General features: G+C 37.5%; 2 protein-coding genes across 2 annotated transcripts; one reads left to right on the forward strand and one right to left on the reverse strand.

Annotated features, from left to right (window-relative positions):
* Positions 1-9: 9 nt before the first annotated feature.
* Positions 10-16,015, forward strand: pole (polymerase (DNA directed), epsilon). The gene is made up of 48 exons (XM_020920929.2): positions 10-553; positions 1,000-1,135; positions 1,208-1,288; positions 1,361-1,405; positions 1,476-1,568; positions 1,658-1,812; positions 1,887-2,031; positions 2,120-2,200; positions 2,286-2,393; positions 2,479-2,589; positions 2,656-2,741; positions 2,841-2,960; positions 3,070-3,202; positions 3,294-3,407; positions 3,479-3,691; positions 3,773-3,880; positions 3,953-4,081; positions 4,154-4,256; positions 4,386-4,532; positions 4,609-4,754; positions 4,829-4,977; positions 5,044-5,136; positions 5,352-5,654; positions 5,744-5,939; positions 6,010-6,224; positions 6,299-6,401; positions 6,468-6,548; positions 6,629-6,751; positions 6,844-7,050; positions 7,359-7,568; positions 7,658-7,801; positions 7,876-8,016; positions 8,112-8,265; positions 8,759-8,865; positions 9,292-9,468; positions 9,540-9,763; positions 9,937-10,157; positions 10,224-10,428; positions 10,515-10,688; positions 10,882-11,007; positions 11,136-11,268; positions 11,345-11,540; positions 11,752-11,883; positions 12,292-12,485; positions 12,571-12,771; positions 12,855-12,980; positions 15,512-15,601; positions 15,674-16,015. The coding sequence occupies exons 1-48, from the start codon at positions 483-485 to the stop codon at positions 15,794-15,796; spliced, it is 6,873 nt and encodes a 2,290-aa protein (XP_020776588.1). The 5' UTR covers positions 10-482; the 3' UTR covers positions 15,797-16,015.
* A 198-nt stretch (positions 16,016-16,213) lies between these two features.
* p2rx2 (purinergic receptor P2X, ligand-gated ion channel, 2) lies at positions 16,214-20,247 on the reverse strand. The gene is made up of 12 exons (XM_055161823.1): positions 19,080-20,247; positions 18,676-18,811; positions 18,522-18,593; positions 18,340-18,415; positions 18,169-18,265; positions 17,977-18,057; positions 17,745-17,898; positions 17,525-17,655; positions 17,356-17,446; positions 17,223-17,288; positions 17,042-17,119; positions 16,214-16,970 (listed from the first exon to the last, which is right to left on the reverse strand). The coding sequence occupies exons 1-12, from the start codon at positions 19,244-19,246 to the stop codon at positions 16,872-16,874; spliced, it is 1,248 nt and encodes a 415-aa protein (XP_055017798.1). The 5' UTR covers positions 19,247-20,247; the 3' UTR covers positions 16,214-16,871.
* Positions 20,248-20,421: the final 174 nt, after the last annotated feature.

Raw genomic sequence — 20,421 nt, forward strand, 5'->3', positions numbered from 1 at the left:
ATCAAATATCCAGTCATTATCAAATGTACGTCACACATTTAAGGCAAAAGTAAAGATGAGTATGTTCTAATTTATACCAACATTGTTTTCAATACACCACCTTTATGTTTTGTCTGATAGTCAAGCTTCCTGTGTGTTGTTTTTAATTTGTTTTTTTAATTTGTTATTTTAAATGTATTTATTTTTTGTGTTCTAATTAAAGTTGTTTATTAGTGTTTAAATAGTTTAAATATGTTTATTTTTGTATTTATATTTGCACACTTTGTACTAAGCAGCATCTTCTCCCAAACCGATCTTCGTACTTCCTGTTCTGTGTCACTCTCGCGGCAAAAGCAGACCGCGCCAAAATAGGAAAACAACGCGAATAAGGGGCAATCCATCTGGGTTACTTTTACTCTCAGTAACGTTAAATGTCCAGTTAAACACAGGTGTATGGTGCTGTGTGGTCAAGGTTTAACTTGTGTGACTGCGCATAAAGCAACATGGTGCTCCAAAACAGTGGACGATTCAAAGCTGACCGAGGAGGACAAAGTGGCGGAGATCAGGAAAACCAGTATGTCTATCTCCTCGTTTGTCATTATATTGTTTACAGTAGATTATCAGGTGTAGCACATACGTTTACAGATTTTTGCTCCTTTTTCAGCATGATCAGATGCACTGTTTCTAAAACTGATCGATGTAATTACATTGTATGAAAATCTCTTTTAATTAATGCCTGAACATTTTCTTTGAGCTCAGTGCTGTTAAATCCATTATGCATAATGTTGCATGCCTTTCAGTATTGCAATGGTGATAGTAATGCATTATTTTTGTTCTACTAACAATACTTACTTAGAACAAAAGAATACAATTATAACTTAAGTGAAAGAATCAAACTTGTGATATATTTACTTTTGTGATACATTGTGCTACTGTTTTTATTATAATTGTATGCACATCTTCATAAAATATAGAATGGTATATGTTTGGATGTTATTACAATGCAGTGTTTTTTCTTAGGGATGATGGATCGTCAGTGTCAGCTATCAAGAGGCTTGAGCAGAGCCAGTTTACAGATGAGATGGACTCTCGTTTTGGCTTTGATAGAATCCAAGAACCAGGGGAGAAGACTGGCTGGCTTATTAACATGCATCCAGTAAATTAAAAGTGGTGTGTCATTTATGGCCTGTCGCTAAACGAGACGATAACAGGCTTTTGTTTTACTTAGACTGAGATCCTGGATGAAGACAAGCGACTCGTTAGTGCTGTGGACTATTATTTCATTCAGGAAGATGGGAGCAGGTTTAAGGTGCACACACAAAGGCGTGCATTATTTGTTGTTGGGAAACTGTCTTACTTATTTGCCTCCTTTCGTTCTTAGGTTGCCCTTCCTTTTAAACCATATTTTTATGTAGCAACTAAAAAGGTTAGTTGTAAATTGTAATTTACTTTCCAGACCAATACTTTGAATTTACAGATATGTGCTTTACATGCAGAACTGTGAGAGGGAAGTGATCTCTTACCTTTCAAAGAAGTTTCAAGGAAAAATGGCAAAGCTGGAAATGGTCCCCAAAGAAGACCTAGACCTGGTGAGTATACAATGTATATATTATATGCAATATACTAATGAAAACAAAAAAATTATAAACAAATAATTAATGTATGCTGATGTGTCTAGCCGAACCACTTAGTTGGGCTTAAAAGAAACTATATCAAACTTACCTTCAACACCATGGACGATCTTAATAAAGTCAGACGGGAGATTGCACCAGCAGTACGTAAAAACAGAGAGAAAGAGCAGTCCAATGATGCATACACCTCAATGTTATCAAGGTAGAAGAAATGGATCACATTTACCAGATATTTGTATGTTTTAACACCTAACACAAAACATGCTTTGTATTTAGTGCTTTGTCAGGTGGCAATGTGATGTCAGTCGATGAAGAAGCAATGGCCAAAAGTATCTCTGAACAACTGGACAACATTATAGATATGCGAGAGTTTGATGTACCCTACCATGTGCGTGTGTCAATTGACTTGAAGATACATGTGGTAAATATATACACACTAATTTTATGCTTCAAAAATCAACTAACATGTCTACTAAGATTTCCAAGTTAATTTATTCTGTTATTTTCAGGCTCACTGGTACAATGTTCGATACAGAGGTAGCTCCTACCCACCTGAGATTGTACGAAGAGATGACCTTGTTGAGCGGCCAGTACGGATTTTTATCATTGCATATTTAACATATCATATCAGTACTTGCCTTTTTCCACTTCTAACCATGCCAAATATGTTTGCAGGACCCTGTTGTTTTAGCATTTGACATAGAGACCACAAAACTTCCGCTGAAATTTCCAGATGCAGAGACTGATCAAATCATGATGATTTCATATATGATTGATGGTCAAGTATGTTTGAATGCTCTACTTATTATTTATGCATTTTGTTTTTTTGTTTGCCTTGTCACACCTGTTTGTCTCTTTTGCACCAAAGGGGTTTCTTATCACAAACAGAGAGATTGTGTCAGACAACATAGAGGATTTTGAATTTACTCCTAAACCAGAGTATGAAGGTCCCTTTACTGTCTTCAATGAAGATGACGAGGTACATCTTAGAATGTAAGCCTGTTTTGATATGCTGATGTTTTGTAACCTGTGACATTGTCTGTAGGTCGCCCTTCTTAAGCGTTGGTTTGATCACGTTCAAGAGACAAAACCAAACATTTTTGTGACTTACAATGGAGACTTCTTTGATTGGTCAGATTTCTATTCCAACTGTATATTCCTATTATTGACTGTATTGATTGTCAGTTAAATCAAGTGACTGGCTTCTGTTGGTTTGCCTGATATTTGCAGGCCTTTTGTGGAAACACGGGCATCCCTTCATGGACTGAGCATGTACAGAGAGATTGGTTTTCAGAAAGATAGCCAAGGGGAATATAAATCTAGCCAGGCCATTCACATGGACTGCTTAAAGTATGTTTTCAATTACTAACAATTCTCTTACATATTTTTTTAAAATAAAGGTTATTTCTAAAAGAAGAAATAGCTTGTTTATCTAAATTTCTATCAACATCTTTAACAGATGGGTAAAAAGAGATAGCTACTTGCCCGTTGGAAGTCATAATCTGAAGGCAGCAGCCAAAGCTAAACTAAGCTATGATCCTGTAGAGTTGGATCCAGAGGAAATGTGTCGCATGGCAACTGAGGAGCCTCAGGTACCGAGCATTTTAAAACTTTTCATAAACTGTTTCATAAACTATATTACTGGAACTGAATGCACTTGTTTTGTGTGTTTGTTTTTTTCAGACATTAGCCACTTACTCCGTGTCTGATGCAGTCGCAACTTACTACCTCTATATGAAGTATGTTCACCCCTTTATCTTTGCGCTGTGCACGATCATTCCAATGGAACCAGATGAGGTTTGTATAATTTAAATATGCATTTTATATTTATTTCACAGGATGTTGACATTTTTTTTTTTTACACTCAGGTGCTGCGTAAGGGCTCTGGAACACTGTGTGAAGCTTTGTTGATGGTCCAAGCCTTCCATGCCAACATCATCTTCCCAAACAAACAAGAGCAAGTTTTTAACAAGCTGACTGACGACGGCCATGTTTTGGACTCAGAAACTTATGTGGGTGGTCACGTGGAGGCGCTTGAGTCTGGGGTTTTCCGCAGTGACATTCCCTGTCGCTTTAAAATGGTACATGTTGCCTCAAATCATTTGTTTGTCAAGTCACGCTAATCTATATATCACATAATATGACTTGCTAAAATTTCACAGAACCCGGCAGCGTTTGACTTCTTGTATCAGAGAGTTGAGCGCACAATGCGTCATGCCATTGAGGAGGAAGAGAAAATGCCTTTAGAACAGGTTACAAACTTTAATGAGGTAGGTCTACCTTTGGGTATTAACACGAAGATGTCTTGTCAAGTAGACTTAAAATGTGATCTACACCATCAGGTTTGTGATGATATAAAAAAGAAGTTGACATCCCTTAAAGACGTTCCTAATAGGATTGAGTGCCCTCTTATTTATCATCTGGATGTTGGTGCCATGTATCCCAACATTATTCTGACCAACCGCCTCCAGGTAAAAAAATTAAAGTAACTTAGTTTAAAATGTAACATCCACCTATTGTATTCTGTTTATTCCTTTTTACAGCCATCTGCAATGGTTGATGAGGCCACCTGTGCTGCTTGTGACTTCAATAAACCTGGAGCCACTTGTCAGAGGAGGATGACCTGGCAATGGAGAGGAGAAATCAGTTAGTTTTACTTTTCAGTCATATATACAATCTGAAACTAATTAATCTATACATTTTTATATATGTTATACTATTTTGTTTAATGATAGTACACAAAACCAATGCTCTCAAAATTTTTATATCTGCTAGTGCCTGCCAGTCGCAGTGAATTCCACCGTATTCAGCAGCAGCTGGAGTCTGAGAAGTTTCCTCCATTTTTCCCCAATGGTCCTCCTCGAGCATTTCATTCACTAAACCGAGAGGAACAGGCCAAACATGAGAAGAAACGTCTGGCAGGTTGGTAACCATTAGAAACTATTGTTTTTAGATTAAATTTTTTTTTTTTTTCTTATCACTATACTTGAAACTGCAGATTATTGCAAAAAGGCCTATAAGAAGGTACATGTAACCAGGCTGGAGGAGCGAATCACCACTATCTGTCAAAGAGAGAATTCTTTCTATGTTGATACGGTCAGAGCCTTCAGAGATCGGCGATATGATTTCAAAGGACTTCACAAGGTACTTTTTGAATTCACCACTGAATACCACACAACCACTACATTAGGGTGTAAAATACTTTTTTTTAATTAAAGGTCTGGAAGAAAAAACTGTCCGCAGCCCAAGACAGTGGCGATGCAGCAGAGGTGAAACGCTGTAAGAACATGGAGATTCTGTACGAATCTCTGCAGCTGGCACACAAGTGTATTCTCAACTCTTTTTATGGATATGTAATGAGGAAAGGGTATGTCTTAACACTGTCCAGCAGTCATAGAAATTTTTTTGTTATATAATTTTCCACTTTCTTTAGGGCACGCTGGTACTCCATGGAGATGGCTGGTATTGTGTGTCATACTGGAGCCAACATCATCACACAGGCCAGAGAGCTCATTGAACAAATAGGGTGATTGTTATCATAATACTTTATGCAATTACTTAAATGGCTAATGCTAAGCCAACATAACTGCTGATGTCTACTACTGTTATAATTTGTGTGAATTTATTTTCTTAATCCCTTGCTCAATCCAATATGACGTGCAGTTACCAAATTATAATTGCCTTTAGTGTGGTTGTCTCTTTAAAATACATATATCATCTAATTTTTTTCCATTTTCATAGGAGACCCCTTGAGTTGGACACAGATGGTATCTGGTGTGTCCTTCCTAACACTTTTCCGGAGAACTTTGTTGTGAGGACAAGCAATGAGAAAAAGCCTAAGGTGACCATTTCGTATCCTGGGGCCATGCTGAATATATTGGTAAAGGAAGGATTCACTAATAACCAATATCATGAATTGGTTGACCCTGTATCTCTCACTTACAACATCAAATCGGAGAACAGCATCTTCTTTGAGGTGGATGGACCATATCTGGCCATGATCTTGCCTGCCTCTAAAGAGGAAGGTAAAAAGTTGAAGAAAAGGTACATGCCATTTGTAGAATGAGGTTGTAGTTGAAATTAAAATAATCAAAACTCCTGTAACATCAAGTAAAGTCACATTATGTTTAAAGGTATGCTGTGTTTAATGAAGACGGCTCTCTAGCTGAGCTCAAAGGTTTTGAAGTGAAAAGAAGAGGAGAACTGCAGCTCATTAAGATCTTTCAGTCGTCAGTTTTTGAGGCTTTCCTTAAAGGTACAACTCTAGATGAGGTATATGCATCTGTGGCCAAAGTGGCAGATTACTGGCTGGATGTACTCTACAGCAAGGTAAACCATTTTTTGCTTTTTTGTATTTCTATTTAAAGCCTACTGTTTTTAATATACTATTCACAAACAGGCTGCCAATATGCCAGACGCGGAGCTGTTTGACCTGATTTCTGAGAATCGATCAATGTCTAAAAAGCTGGAGGACTATGGGGAACAGAAGTCGACGTCTATTAGCACTGCAAAAAGACTAGCTGAGTTTCTGGGAGATCAAATGGTGAAAGATGCTGGTTTGAGCTGTAGATTTGTTATTTCTCGAAAACCTGAAGGGTCCCCTGTTACTGAGAGGTTAGTCTAATGTCTTTTCCATATTATTGAAAATGTCTAAATGCCATGACTGACCCTGATTTACTTGCGTTTAGAGCAATTCCTTTAGCCATCTTCCAAGCAGAGACTAGTGTGAGAAAACATTTCCTTCGAAAATGGTTAAAAATGCCAAGTCTACATGACCTGGATATTCGCTCGGTTAGTAGAAAAAAATCATCATAAATCAATGCATGAATTGTTTAATGACTGGATCTCTTGTTACAGATTGTTGATTGGAGTTACTACATAGAAAGATTGGGCAGTGCTATTCAGAAAATCATCACAATCCCAGCAGCTCTGCAACAGGTGCTCTTTTTTTTAACTATTTCCTTTTTAATGTTATTAATACTATTAATAATATAAATTATGCTTACTATAATTATAAGGTGAAGAATCCTGTACCGAGAGTCAGGCATCCTGACTGGCTCCATAAAAAACTTCTTGAAAAAAATGACATTTACAAGCAAAAGAAAATCAGTGAGCTTTTTACCAGCGAGGGTAAGAGACAGGTACGCGTCTTATTTGACAATAGTATGGATTTATGTAGTTAATTAAAATGCAGTTTATAATTTTACTGTTTCCATTTGACATGTCTTGTCAGGTGGCTCACCAGCTCTTCAACCAAGGAGAGACTCCTGACATTGAGGATTTTGGGATGCCAAAACCCATTCAGCCAGCCATTCTCATCAGTACAAAGAGGAAGCGGTCTTCACAGGGAGAGGACAGCCAGGCAGAGTCTCAGGACCTGAACCTCACACAGTCATGGAGAGAGATACTGGGTCCTCCTCCACCCATGGGATCCACAAAGGTAAGCACGGGCAAAAAGTTTTGTTGCAGAAAATATGTTTATAGATTGAAATCATATTAATAATACTTTTTTTGGAACTTTTAACTGAAGTTAGCAGGAACCCCCACAATTAGCTGTTACTCCATTGTCGTCTTGCTCAGAGTGGGCAAAAACTTTAATGCAGAATAAATAAGTATGTTTATATTTTAGGACATTTAATACGGGAAATTGGGAGTCATCGAGAAAATAAAATGTTGCATCTGCATTCATATTGTTTGGCAATAATTTCCACAAATAAATCTGCATGTAATTAATCATTTGTTAAATAGGAACAACATCTGGTTTGGCTGCGATATCATAAGAAAAAGTGGGAGCTGCAGCTGAGACAGAGAAAGGAGAGGAAGAAGAAGAGGAGACTGTTGGATGGAGAAGCTCAATCGACAGGAGGAGTGATCAGAGAGGGACCCATCACCGGACTGGGGAGTTTTCTACGAAGAACGGCACGTAGCATCTTAGACATGCCCTGGCAGATTGTGCAGGTAAAGAATTATAGAACAATGCAATCAGCAACTTCTAATGGCAAGATTAAAGCCTTATCAATGATATATTTTTCGTTCTTCACTTCCAGATTGCAGAAACCAATCACCCTGGCTTATATAAACTATGGGCTGTGATAGGGAATGACCTTCACTGCATGAAGCTTAACATTCCTCGAGTTTTTTATGTCAATCAGAAGGTTCCAAAACAGGAAGAGGGTACCACTTATAAAAAGGTATTATATATAGATTGCTTCCTATAAACATTGGTACATGATGCCAGTTACGTAAAAATGTATTTTTGCCACAGGTGAACCGCATGCTTCCGCGCTCTAACATGGTGTATTACCTTTATGAGTACACTGTACCAGAGGATATGTACCAGGAGCACATCAACCAAATAAATGCTGACCTATCTGCACCTGATATTGAAGGAGTCTATGAAACACAGGTATTGTATTTGGCCCAATATGTGGTCTTGTTTTTACAGAGCCATTTGGTAAATGTGTGTACTTTTAAAAGTTTTTAAAGCTACAATTTTTTTAGGTCCCGCTGTTGTTCCGGGCTTTGGTGCAGCTTGGTTGTGTTTGCATGGTCAATAAGCATGTAGTGCGGGACCTGGCTGACAGGGAGGCTGACACGTATGACCTGGAGTATCTAGAGATGAGATCTTTGGCACAGTTCAACTATCTGGAACCAGGTATATTCAGGGTTCCCACAGTCATGAAAATGCTGGAAAAGGCCATTTTCCAGGCCTGGAAAAGTCATGGAATTTTAGTATTTTTTTCACACAGCCACAGTGTTAAGTTATCATTAGGCTATTATGATTATTTCCAAACAACATATGCGCCTTTTGTTTAAAAGAGACTGTAATAAATGCATTGGCAGTATTTTGAGTGTTAAAAAACTATAATGCCATAACCATAAGGGGAGTGGCACACATTTAATTTATTTAGCCCCAAGTATGCTCAATACTACACATGTAGGGTGCCGTAAAGTCAAAGTTTTTTTCAGTGAAAGAGAGTGGGAACCCTGTATATTTGATAGTTTCATCTGTAATTTTAACAAGTATTACCTTCTGTACACTTGAAAATAATGATGCGAAGATGTGAAAAGTGCCTCATACAGAGAAAACACATAATTTTTATGTTTTTGATGTATTTTGATTGATGCAAGAATCTTTTCCCATTTAGGGAGTGTTCGCCATATGTACCTGTATCATCACAGCCAGGGGCAAAAGGCACTCTTTGGTCTTTTCATCCCATCTCAGCGCAAAGCTAGTGTATTCATCCTAGATACAGTAAGAAACCCTTTGATTTTTTCACTACTTAAAGGGGTATGTAACATTTTTCTGGTGTATGGCATGCCAACTACTTGCCTCCATACTATTACTGCTCTGCCTAAAATGGCTCATGGGGAAATTTAATTTATCTCCGTGAATACAAGCTCTTGGTCACCCACCAAAGCAAGGAATGGGTGAGATATTTTGAGAGATGGCTTTGCTCACAATAAGAATGTGTCTTTTTTTTTCCCTCAATGTATTTTTGACCATTTAAATACACCTGTAATTGAATACATACTAGATAGTATACTTTATACAATACTGTGGAACATTCAAGGCAACACAATATCTATGTGGAGACAAGCTGGTGGCAGACCCCCACCTGAAAATCTGAAAAATGTACTTTTAATATTGTCCTTATATTTATAATGAAATATCTATTAGGTTCGAAGCAATCAGATGCCCAGCCTGAATAACTTGTACAGTGCTGAGCGCACTGCACTTCTGGAGAAAACGACAGAGGAGCTCCTTCCACCAGAGAAACATATCTTTGAAGTTCGAGCTGAAAGTGATGTCAAGACCATCTACCGCGCACTGCAGCGCATATTGTTAAATTACAAGGTAATCTGGGATCATTATAACTGAATATATAAGTTAAAATGTGTAATACTAGAAATACTCCTTTATAATAGGAGGAACGTCGGGGGCCCACGCTCATTGCAGTCCAGTCAAACTGGGACTTGCGGCGCCTGGTTGCAGGGATGACAGTGCTGGAGGAATTTCCTGTTGTTCCAGTCCATGTCATAGATGAAATCAACTATAATGTCCTTGACTGGCAAAGACATGGTGCCCGACGCATGATTCGCCACTACCTCAATCTGGACAGCTGTCTGTCACAGGCCTTTGACATGGCTAGGTGTGTGCTGGAGTGCGTGTGAGTGCGTGTGAGTGCGTGTGAGTGCGTGTGAGTGCGTGTGAGTGCGTGTGAGTGCGTGTGAGTGCGTGTGAGTGCGTGTGAGTGCGTGTGAGTGCGTGTGAGTGCGTGTGAACCTGATCCACAATAACACTTACATTATCTTGTGTCATCAGATATTACCACTTGCCAGTAGGAAATCTGCCACAGGATATCTCTATCTTTGGGTCTGATTTGTTCTTGGCAAGACACCTTCGAAAGCACAACCACCTGCTATGGCTTTCACCCACCTCCAGACCAGATCTGGGCGGGAAAGAGGTTGACGACAGCCGCCTGGTCATGGAAAGTGATGACAGGAGCTCAGTAGAAATCAATGCACAGGGATGTTACTCCACAGGTATGTGTGTTACAGGTCAGAAAGCCAAACTTGGAATAAAACATTTAGAAAATCTTTTTTCTTCAGTTTGTATAGAGCTTGATTTACAAAGCTTGGCAGTTAACACCATCCTCCAATCACAACATGTAAATGACATGGAGGGTGGGGCCAGTCTGGGTGTAAGTTTTGACGTGATCCAGCAAGCATCTTTGGAAGACATGATGTCTGGAAACCAGGGAACAAGTGCATTGGCAAGCTACGACGAGACAGCACTTTGCTCCAACACTTTCAGGTTCAATATGTTTGAACCACAGATAAAGTGCTTTCATATTGTGTATATAATTCAACATTCTTCTAATATATTGCATGTGCGGACAGGATCTTGAAAAGTATGGTGGTAGGATGGGTCCGGGAGATCACACAGTACCAAAATGTGTACGCAGACAACCAGGTGATGCACTTTTATCGATGGCTGCGGTCCCGTAGCTCTCTGCTCTATGATCCTGCACTGCACCGCACACTGCACAACATGATGAAGAAGGTCTTCCTCCAGTGAGTGCTTTGGTCAATATTTAAAAAAAAAACCACATGTACTTTTATGTATTAAATTTTGAGTGCTGTATGTAGAATAAGGAGATTACGTTGAACACGCGATAACCACTTCTGATTTTAATATTTGATGGCTTATCTACTGGCATTGTGTTTTTGTATCTTTTATTAGCAAGTTTTCCCTGTCTGTTTTCAGGTTGATTGCTGAGTTCAAACGCCTTGGCTCCACTGTTGTTTATGGAAATTTCAACAGAATTATCTTGTGTACAAAAAAGCGAAGGATTGACGATGCCATAGGTTACATTGACTACATAACAAACAGGTTAGTCTAATGATGTAATCTTATTCTAGTTTTGTTGGCATCAATGTCACATTTGTATTTACCTATAAATTATGTAAAAATAAAGCAAAAATAAAGCAAATAAAGTCTTATATTTGCTTTACTTGCAGCATACACTCCAGAGAAATCTTCCACTCTTTGTCGATTTCATTTTCTCAATGTTGGGAGTTTTTGATGTGGATGGACCCAGCCAATTATGGAGGCATAAAGGGCAAGTTGCCCACTAGCGTCTTATATGGCGAGGTACTTACCTGGTAATATTTAGTTTAACTTCATCACTGATTTGTACTACTAATAAATCTCTATTCTCTTTTTTTAGGGGGGAACCAAGCTGACTAAAGCTGAAAAACAAGGAGAAGATGACAGTGAGGATGAAGAGGAGGAGGGTGCAGAGGAGGGTGACCAGGATGGAGAGACAGATGAGGTTGAAGATCTGATTGAGAGCAACTGGAACATAATGCAGTACCTTCCTCAAACTGCCTCCTGCCAGAAATATTTTCTGATGATTGTTTCTGGTATAAATATATACAATTTATTTATATATAAATACATTTTGTATGTATATGTGTATATGTGTGTGTGTGTGTGTGTATGTGTGTATATATATATATATATATATATATATATATATATATATATATATATATATATATATATATATAAAATGCACACGCACACACACATTGTTGTTGTTTTATTTTATATCCATTGATTTTTCTACTTCAGCTTACATTGCGGCCGTGTATCACAGCATGAAAGAGGAGATTCGGCGTAATGCGCCTGGAGCCACACCAATAAAACGTCGAGGTGGAAGTCAAGTTACACAGCAAACTGTTGGGGACTTGAGTGCTCTTCCTGGTAAGTTTTGCTTTTTTCAAGATGTCAAGATCACAAAATATTTTTGTTAAAACATAATTGTCACCCTCTATCTTATTATTTTGTTAATTTTTCTCAAGGTTAAATCTTTTAACTCTTGTTAAGAAAATTATGGGTGGTTAAGTTTTTGTCAATTTTTACAACTATAATATCAAACTGAGAACTGTATGGTAACTTGTTTGGTTTATATTTTATAGCTCTTGTTTTTATGTTTACCTCACAGCTAGGGGGCCCTACAGCTCCTTTTGCACTTGTTACATGTGAGGAGAGGCGGTGCACATGAATATTGCACTGAATAAATCTGCCTACTAAACTATAAATCTACTAAACCTGGAGTTATTATTTAGACTAACAATATTGATGCATAAACACCTATTTCTTTGTGTTTAGGAACCATTTCTTTCTCTCAAGAATACGTATCTGGCGAGCTTACTCAGAACATTTTTACCATCACTCAAAAAATCCAGAAGAAAGTGACAGGAACCAGAAATGTGACCCAGCCATCGGAGATGTTCCCAGTTTTACCTGGTTCTTATCTCCCACTAAATAACCCAGCTCTGGAGTTTATTAAATATGTCTGCCAGGTACAGTATATAACACTCAGTCCTCAATTTTATGCTTACATAGCTCAAAATCTGTTTCTTAGAGATTTTCCTCTGTTTTGCTCAGGTGTTGTCATTGGATCTCAACATCACCAACCAAATGAACAAATTAAAAAGAGATCTCCTGCGGCTTGTGGATGTGGGGGAGTTTTCTGATGATGCCCAGTTTCGTGATCCCTGTCAGTCCTACGTGCTGCCAGAAGTCATTTGTCATCACTGCAATTTCTGTCGAGACCTTGACCTCTGCAAGGACCCTTCTATAGCCCAGGTAAGGCTCCTCCAGTAATGTTCTATTAATTTTGTTTCCACTCTACCACTTCCCCTCTCATGTCATGAATATAAACCTTTCAGGACGGGTCAGTCTTGCCGCAGTGGTTTTGCTCAAATTGCCAGGCTCAATATGAGACAGAGTCCATAGAGATGGCCCTGGTGGAGGCTCTGCAGAAGAAACTCATGAGCTACACACTGCAAGACCTGGTAAAGTACTTTGGTATCACTGTGTTAAGATAACAATTTATCTTATATATGTGTATATATATATGTATGTATATATATATATATGTGTGTGTGTATGTGTATATATATATATATAGATAGATAGACACACACACACACACACACACAGTCTCTGACAAAAGTCTTGTCGCTTATCCATTTTGTAGAAACAAAAGCTTATAACTTGACTTTAAATTAATCGATTGGTTTTAGAAATGTCTCATATGAAAGCTAAAACCCTCCCAAATTATGCTCAATAAACTAAAATAAATTTGCTTCACTGAAGAAAGATTGATTATTTAATGAACACAGAAAGGTCAGATTTTGGCAAGACAAAAGTCTTGTCGCCTACAGAAAATTGAACAATAATTTACTTCAAATACAAAAATATGTTGCATAACGTCAGTGAATTAAGTAGTGGTGCTGTGAGATCCATATTTAATATCTTGTATGATTTCCATGAGCTTGAAGGACTGCATCCATGCGGTTCAACAATGATTCATACAATTTGTTGATGAAGTCATCAGGAATAGCAAAGAAAGCAGTCTTACATGCCTCCCAGAGTTCATCAAGATTCTTTGGTTTTGCCTTCCATGCTTCCTCTTTCATTCTACCCCAGACATGCTCAATGATGTTCATGTCTGGTGACTGGGCTGGCCAGTCCTGGAGCACCTTGATCTTCTTCACCTTGAGAAACTTTGATGTAGAGGTAGAAGTATGCGATGGAGCACCATCCTGCTGCAAAATTTGACCTCTTTTATGGTTGGGAATGTAAGAGGTAGCTAATACCTCTTGATATTTTAGGATATTGATATTGCCTTCCACCCTGCAAATGTCTCGCACACCCCCATACTGGATGGAACACAGACCATGATTTTTACGCCACCAAACTTAACTGTTTTCTGGGTGAATCTTGGATCTATGCGGGCTCCAGTAGGACTCCTGCAATATTTGTGGCAGCTGTGGTGTAATTCAACCGAGGATTCATCTGAGAAATCCACCTTCTGCCACTTTTCCAGTGTCCATCCTTTTAGCAGGCTGTGGGCCTTGGCAAATTCCACACGGTTTTTTAATTGCCTTTTGTTTAGTGCTGGTTTCTGTGCACTGATTCGACCATAGAGGCCATTTCGAGACAGAATTCTACAAACTGTTCTGGTTGACACAGGGACTTGAGGTGACCAGGCCTGGTGGAGCTCTGCTGCAGTGGAAAAGGGGCTGGCCTTGGATTTTCGAATCAACAAACGGTCCTCCCGAGCAGTTGTCTTGCGGGGTCTGCTGGACCTGGGCTTGTCAAAAACATCAGTCATTGCAGATCTTTTTCTTATTCTTTGTACTTGACGCTGAGAAACATTGAAGGTGTCAGCCACCTCAGCAGTGGATCTGGTCTTCAGCCTCTTGATAATTAACGCTTTGGTCTCAGGGTGGATCTTAGGCATGTTGTCAGAGTTCAAGTTGCAGTTGATGTGAAGGTCTGGTGTGCTGGGGTTCTTTTTATACACACCCACTAACTGACTGATCAGTATCTGATCACAGATGAGGCTGTAATCTAGGATTGGGTGCATCATATGACAAGGCGACAAGACTTTCGTCTTGCCAAAATCTGACGTTTCTGTGTTCATTAAAAGATCAATCTTTCTTCAGTAAAGCAAATTTCTTTTAGTATATTGAGCATAATTTGGGAGGGTTTTAGCTTTCATATGAGACATTTCTAAAACCAATTGATTAATTTAAAGTCAGGTTATAAACTAGCTATATATATGTATGTATGTATGTATATATGTGTATGTATGTATGTATGTATATATGTGTATGTATGTATGTATGTATATATGTGTATGTATGTATATATGTGTATGTATGTATGTGTATGTATGTATGTATATATATGTATGTATGTATATATGTGTATGTATGTGTATGTATGTGCATATGTATATGTTATATATGTATGTATATATGTATATGTGTATATATGTTATATATGTGTGTGTATATATGTTATATATATGTGTGTATATATGTTATATATGTGTGTGTATATATGTTATATATGTGTGTATATATGTTATATATGTGTGTATATATATGTTATATATAATATATATGTATATATATATATATATAAAATATATGTTATATATATATAAAATATATGTTATATATATATAAAATATATGTATATATATATATATATATAAATAATATATTATATATATATAAAATATATGTATATATATATAAAATATATGTATATATAATATAAAATATATGTATATATATATATATATATATATAAAATATATATGTTATATATATATATATATATAATATATATATATATATGTTAATATATATAAAAATATATGTTATATATATATAAAATATGTATATATATATTGTGTGTGTATATATAGTGTGTGTGTATATATGTGTGTATATATACACACACATATACATATATACACACATACACACACAAATTATATATAATCAAAAAATAATTTCTTTTTTAGGTTTGCAGCAAATGTAAAGGAGTGAAGGAAGCCAACATGCCTCTATATTGTAACTGTGCTGGGGATTTTGAACTCACTTTCTCAACAAAGGTTTGGCATGCTACCCTTTTAGTCTTATAATGTCTTGTCTAACCTATTCTAAGTATGATGTGTGTCCTTTAGAGTTTCTCAGAGCAGATCACAGTATTTCAGAACATTGCGTCCCACTACAACATGAGCTTCTTGGGTGAGACCATCGAATGGCTGCTTGCTATGAGTCCACATTTGAGTCAAAAGACTCAATAAAGTACCATCTTGACACCAAGATATGAAAACCCATATACTGAAATTGCGTTGTGTTACACTAAAAACATGTTCAATGATCAAATAAACATACTGGGTACATTTTTGTTTTTTATTGTGGGCATATTTCTTGTACAGCAACATCAGTTATAAATCATATGTATGAGCTCTTTTAAATGAGACAAATTCACTTGGAAACATAAATAAATATGCGAAAATTAATACTGCGATTTGTGTTTGTTGACCTTGCTCATTATCCATCATTATAACATTAGTTTGATTGGTTCAAAGCCTCTGAGATGGAAGTAATTCAGTATAATAATATTTCAGACTAAGGCACAATTAGGCTCAAGCAACAACAAAAAATAATTTTGAGGCAATTAGATTTATTAGGTGGTAAAATGTATTATGTTAAGCAGGTTTTTAACTTTAATGTTAATATTAGACTACCATTTGGCTATAGTGCCCCTTTTCTTTTGCAGTATAGATGTCAATCCATTAGTCTTGAATCATGCACTGTACACCACTGAGGATCCTGATGCATTCACACTTTCCCACAATCGTGTTAGAGAAACCCATTTGATGGGAAATGTTGCCTTTATTTGATTACTGCTCAGTGCTGCTGATGTGCTGCTGATGTGCTGCTCCTCTAATCCACCAGTATATCTCAGTGAAAACAAATTTAAATAATTTCACTATTACTTTCTGAATAGAGTTCAAATTTACCGAGATATACAAAATTATTTAGGTTAGATTAAACCCTAACCTAAATGTTTAATTAACATCAAAACTATATATGTTTATATTGTCATGAAAATACAATATCATGAAAATGATAAGCATTATAAGGCAGTATTACACCGTACAGTATGGTTTGTGTTGTACATTCACTGTTACAAGATATGTTTGGGAGTAAATGCTACAACTAAACTAGATCAGCAAAAATGATTATATATTATCTGTGTATTTGGATGACAGGCAGCTATTTCCAGTAGTTCTATTTTAATCCATACTCTTGTCTCTTTTCTCAAAGAGGACATGATTCAAAAAAGCTAGAGCTGAGCCAAGTGTTCAGATGCTACAGCGGGACACCATCCGAGAGGTCTGAGTGTGTAGAGCCATAGTCGACAATGTATCCAAACCCTGTGGAAATATGTTGAATGGGTTCTTTGGCAACCTAAAATCACAAAAAAGATTTAATTGAGCTAAATTGATTGTATTGTATTGAGTTTTGTGGCTTTTACTCACTTCATCAAATTTTCTTTCACTGTAGACTTCGTTCTTGTCAATAAATGTAAGCATAATCCAATCACAAATAATTGAGCACTAAAAGAAGGGGGGGGGGGGGGGGGCAGGGCAAAGTAATGCTTTCTTTGTAAAATAAACATACCATGAGTGCACAAGTTTAAAGAGACGGTAATAAGCTTACAATCCCAACTGATGTCATTGCTGTCACTATGCTGATGATTGTTGGAACAAGACTAAATTTTCCAGCCTGCAAGAAAGAAAATGGGTCCCCTTAATATCATATTTCAGATGGTTTAAATTATTAAAGTTCTTACATGTCCGTGAACTATGACATCCAGACGGATACCAAAAGCTTTGATAAGTGTCCTAGACTCTACCCTATCTTTGCTGTAATATTTGCCAAACCTATAAAATATGAAGGTGTGGTAAAATATCCATAAAAAGAATTTGTGTACTGAACTTAGATGAGTGTTCATATTTCACCTGTAGTAATAGCCTGAATCCGATAAATCTTTCCTCATATCAAGACGGCGAAAGGCGTATGTGGGTTTACAGTTTGATGCATCCAAGTCTAGGTTACACTGCCAGTTAATGAACACCCCAATCACTCCACCCTAATCAGAAAGGAGTGGAATTTTTTAAATCACTTTATATTTTGACAGAATTTATTATCATGCCATAAGATACTGTTGATTGTACTTACGGTAAGGCAAAGCTCTTTAAAATCCTCCCTTGCCTTATTAGCAATGTATCCCAGTTTGAAGTTTGGACAATAGGGCTCTTTCTCTTCGTCATAATGGCACTTTTTCAGGTATTTGCGCAGCATGGTCTTGTTTTCAGCATGTTTTGTGTTCCCCCTGGCAAGTATTGAATATATTTATTTCAATAGATATATTCAGAATGCCAATTATGCTGCCATACTAATGGGAGCATACCTTAGTACTTTGAATTTAGGGAAGAGGATGGAGTTCCTGATAAATACAGTAAAATTGATGGCCTCTACTAACGCTGGTTCACTGTGGAGGATACCAGAGAAGCTCTTGTTTCACAGCAAGATTGTATCTGCATCAGTCCTGTATTGAGCGTTTTAGGTCTGTTATCAGATCATTAAAACTGACTGCACTCACCGCACTGCTGCATACTCTTCAACAGGGCACCAGGTCTGGATTTCACAGGTTTTAAATGTGTAGTTATAGTACCACACACATCTCCCTGTCCTTCTACCTACCAAACAAAGAAAAAGTATATTATATATAATTGGCAAATACACAGATGCATCTGTGGTGTTAAAGCTGTACCATGGCCATTAAAGTTGATCTCTCCCTCCACACAGTCTGAATCTGATGAGCAGTTGGCATTGTCAACCTGGTGATACTAAAAGGAAGAAACACTTAGGTGTAACTGATATTCTTTATTCAATTACATGATTTCAGCATACAGCCAGTGGTCAATTTAAAGAGATAATTTGTAAGACTTTCACCTCTGCACAGATTCCTTGCTGTTGATCATATGTGACTTCTCTTCTCAGTATTGTACTGATCACATCCCCACCCTGAATCCAACAAATAAACTTAGCTGTTGATATAGGTTACATGACTGTGACATCATAAGTTAGAGCAGATAAACAAACTGACTTCAGATGGTCGGGCATACTCTGCAGTGTCCAGAATGTCATCACCATGAACTGCGATGCCCTTCATTATTGTGTAAACAGAACTCTCTGGATGAGTTTCAATCTCTTGATAGGCTTTCTGGCTTATAAAAACATACCTATGGCATAAAACAGCAACCTCAAGAGACTTTCTTTTTGCACAAATATAAATGATCTCTTTGAGGTTACACTGTAGTTATTCAGCTTGTTTAGTTGAATCTTAAAATGAAATTACATAACCAAACATGGGTGCATATAAAATGAGTTAGTAACCAAATGATTATAGTATAATCACAATCTTGCCACTATCATTATCTGAGCTCCCAAACCAGGTTTTACATTTTTACAATTAAGACAATCATAGCTGATAAATGCTTTCAGACTTACCAGATAAAATATGTGATGACAAGAAACTGAACACCTCTGTAAATAACTCCAAGAGTTCTGTTTTTAACCACCATAACCTTAGGGGTCTCATAGTCCCAAAACCCTAAAAAATACTCCTTAATAAGCTCCCGGAGCCCCATTATAAAATTGTGAATAGCTCCGCACATGTTGAGCAACGAGATTTCTTCACTCTGTATCCACTTTCTTCATTCTTTCTCTGTGTCTTGTCCTCATGTACACCAGCAGCAGTTTTACAGTGAGCACATCTCTCCTCAGCATCACTATCACAAACACAGAAGGGGGTGGGGCAGGTTCATATTTTCTTCATCCTTTCCAATTCCCAGAACAGCTATTATTCCATTATAGTAGCCTCGGTCATGGTCTGCTCTAGTCAGATTCTTTTTAACAGTTTGACACAGTAAATTAGGGAAATTCAAGTTCAATATGGTTTTGCTGCAACATTAAGACTGAGCTTCTCAGTCGCCATTGTGTCTCATTCAAAGGTCTCAGTGCAGAATAACAAGAGGACCGGTCAGGTAAGGTCAGTAGATCCTGTGTCAGGGCAGTTTGAGAAAAGGAGGAGCCAAAAGTGTCCCTCCTCTGTGTCCTTCAGCCTGGGCATCACAACAGTGTTCTGGGGGAACCAGGTGAACCCAACAGAGAAGGCCTCATTCTTACTCTGCTCTGGTGTTTGGATTGGTGAAGAAATGGTTCATTACTTCAAAGTGATTCCTCTGAAAAGTCTTGGACTATTTCCTCTGGAAGGTCTTCTGCCACATTTGCTACCACATATGGGGTAAAAAGCCCTGTAGCATCTCAAATGTCCATAGCTAACCTGTTGCAGTCTCCATGGGGAAAAACAAACTGTTCTTTTCACACAATCCAACTGTACCTTTTGTTCATTCAAAGTATTTTAAGATATTCTACCACATTTGCTGCCACATATGATGTGAATGAGTGGTTATAAGGAGAATAGCAGTCAAGTGTCAGGTATGAGTCTATAGTGAGACAAAGAATCACCAAATCAGTGTTCGCCATGTCATAGATAGGTCTACATACCACACACCTGTTAATTGTGATGACTGGCCTGCAGGATGGATACAAAAGCATGTCCAAAATCACTAGCCTGACAAACGACTGACCAACGACCACTCATCACTCACTCAACACCAAGTCTACATCATAGACTATATTCAAACAGGCAAGTGGGTGAAGTGTTTGGCCCAAGGACACAACAACAGCATGAATTTACAGCAGAATTCGAATCACTTATTTTCTAGCTGTAAGGTAACAGTTATATCATCAGTCGTGTGGCTTACACGACTGTTGTTAAAATTAAGAA

The sequence above is a fragment of the Boleophthalmus pectinirostris genome, unplaced genomic scaffold, assembly GCF_026225935.1.
Source record: "Boleophthalmus pectinirostris isolate CB_2022bp ecotype Guang Dong unplaced genomic scaffold, ASM2622593v1 HiC_scaffold_4, whole genome shotgun sequence".
In the NCBI taxonomy this organism is placed as follows: domain Eukaryota; kingdom Metazoa; phylum Chordata; class Actinopteri; order Gobiiformes; family Gobiidae; genus Boleophthalmus; species Boleophthalmus pectinirostris.

Coding starts and splice junctions, on each gene's coding strand:
- pole (XM_020920929.2), top strand. CDS start 483: ATGGTGCTCCAAAACAGTGGACGATTCAAAGCTGACCGAGGAGGACAA. Junction 1,289..1,360: donor AAGATGGGAGCAGGTTTAAG/GTGCACACACAA, acceptor TTTCGTTCTTAG/GTTGCCCTTCCTTTTAAACC. Junction 6,402..6,467: donor ATGACCTGGATATTCGCTCG/GTTAGTAGAAAA, acceptor CTCTTGTTACAG/ATTGTTGATTGGAGTTACTA.
- p2rx2 (XM_055161823.1), bottom strand. CDS start 19,246: ATGTGCGGAGCTATTCACAATTTTATAATGGGGCTCCGGGAGCTTATT. Junction 18,266..18,339: donor GATCAACTTTAATGGCCATG/GTACAGCTTTAA, acceptor TTTGTTTGGTAG/GTAGAAGGACAGGGAGATGT. Junction 17,656..17,744: donor TTAAAGAGCTTTGCCTTACC/GTAAGTACAATC, acceptor CTTTCTGATTAG/GGTGGAGTGATTGGGGTGTT.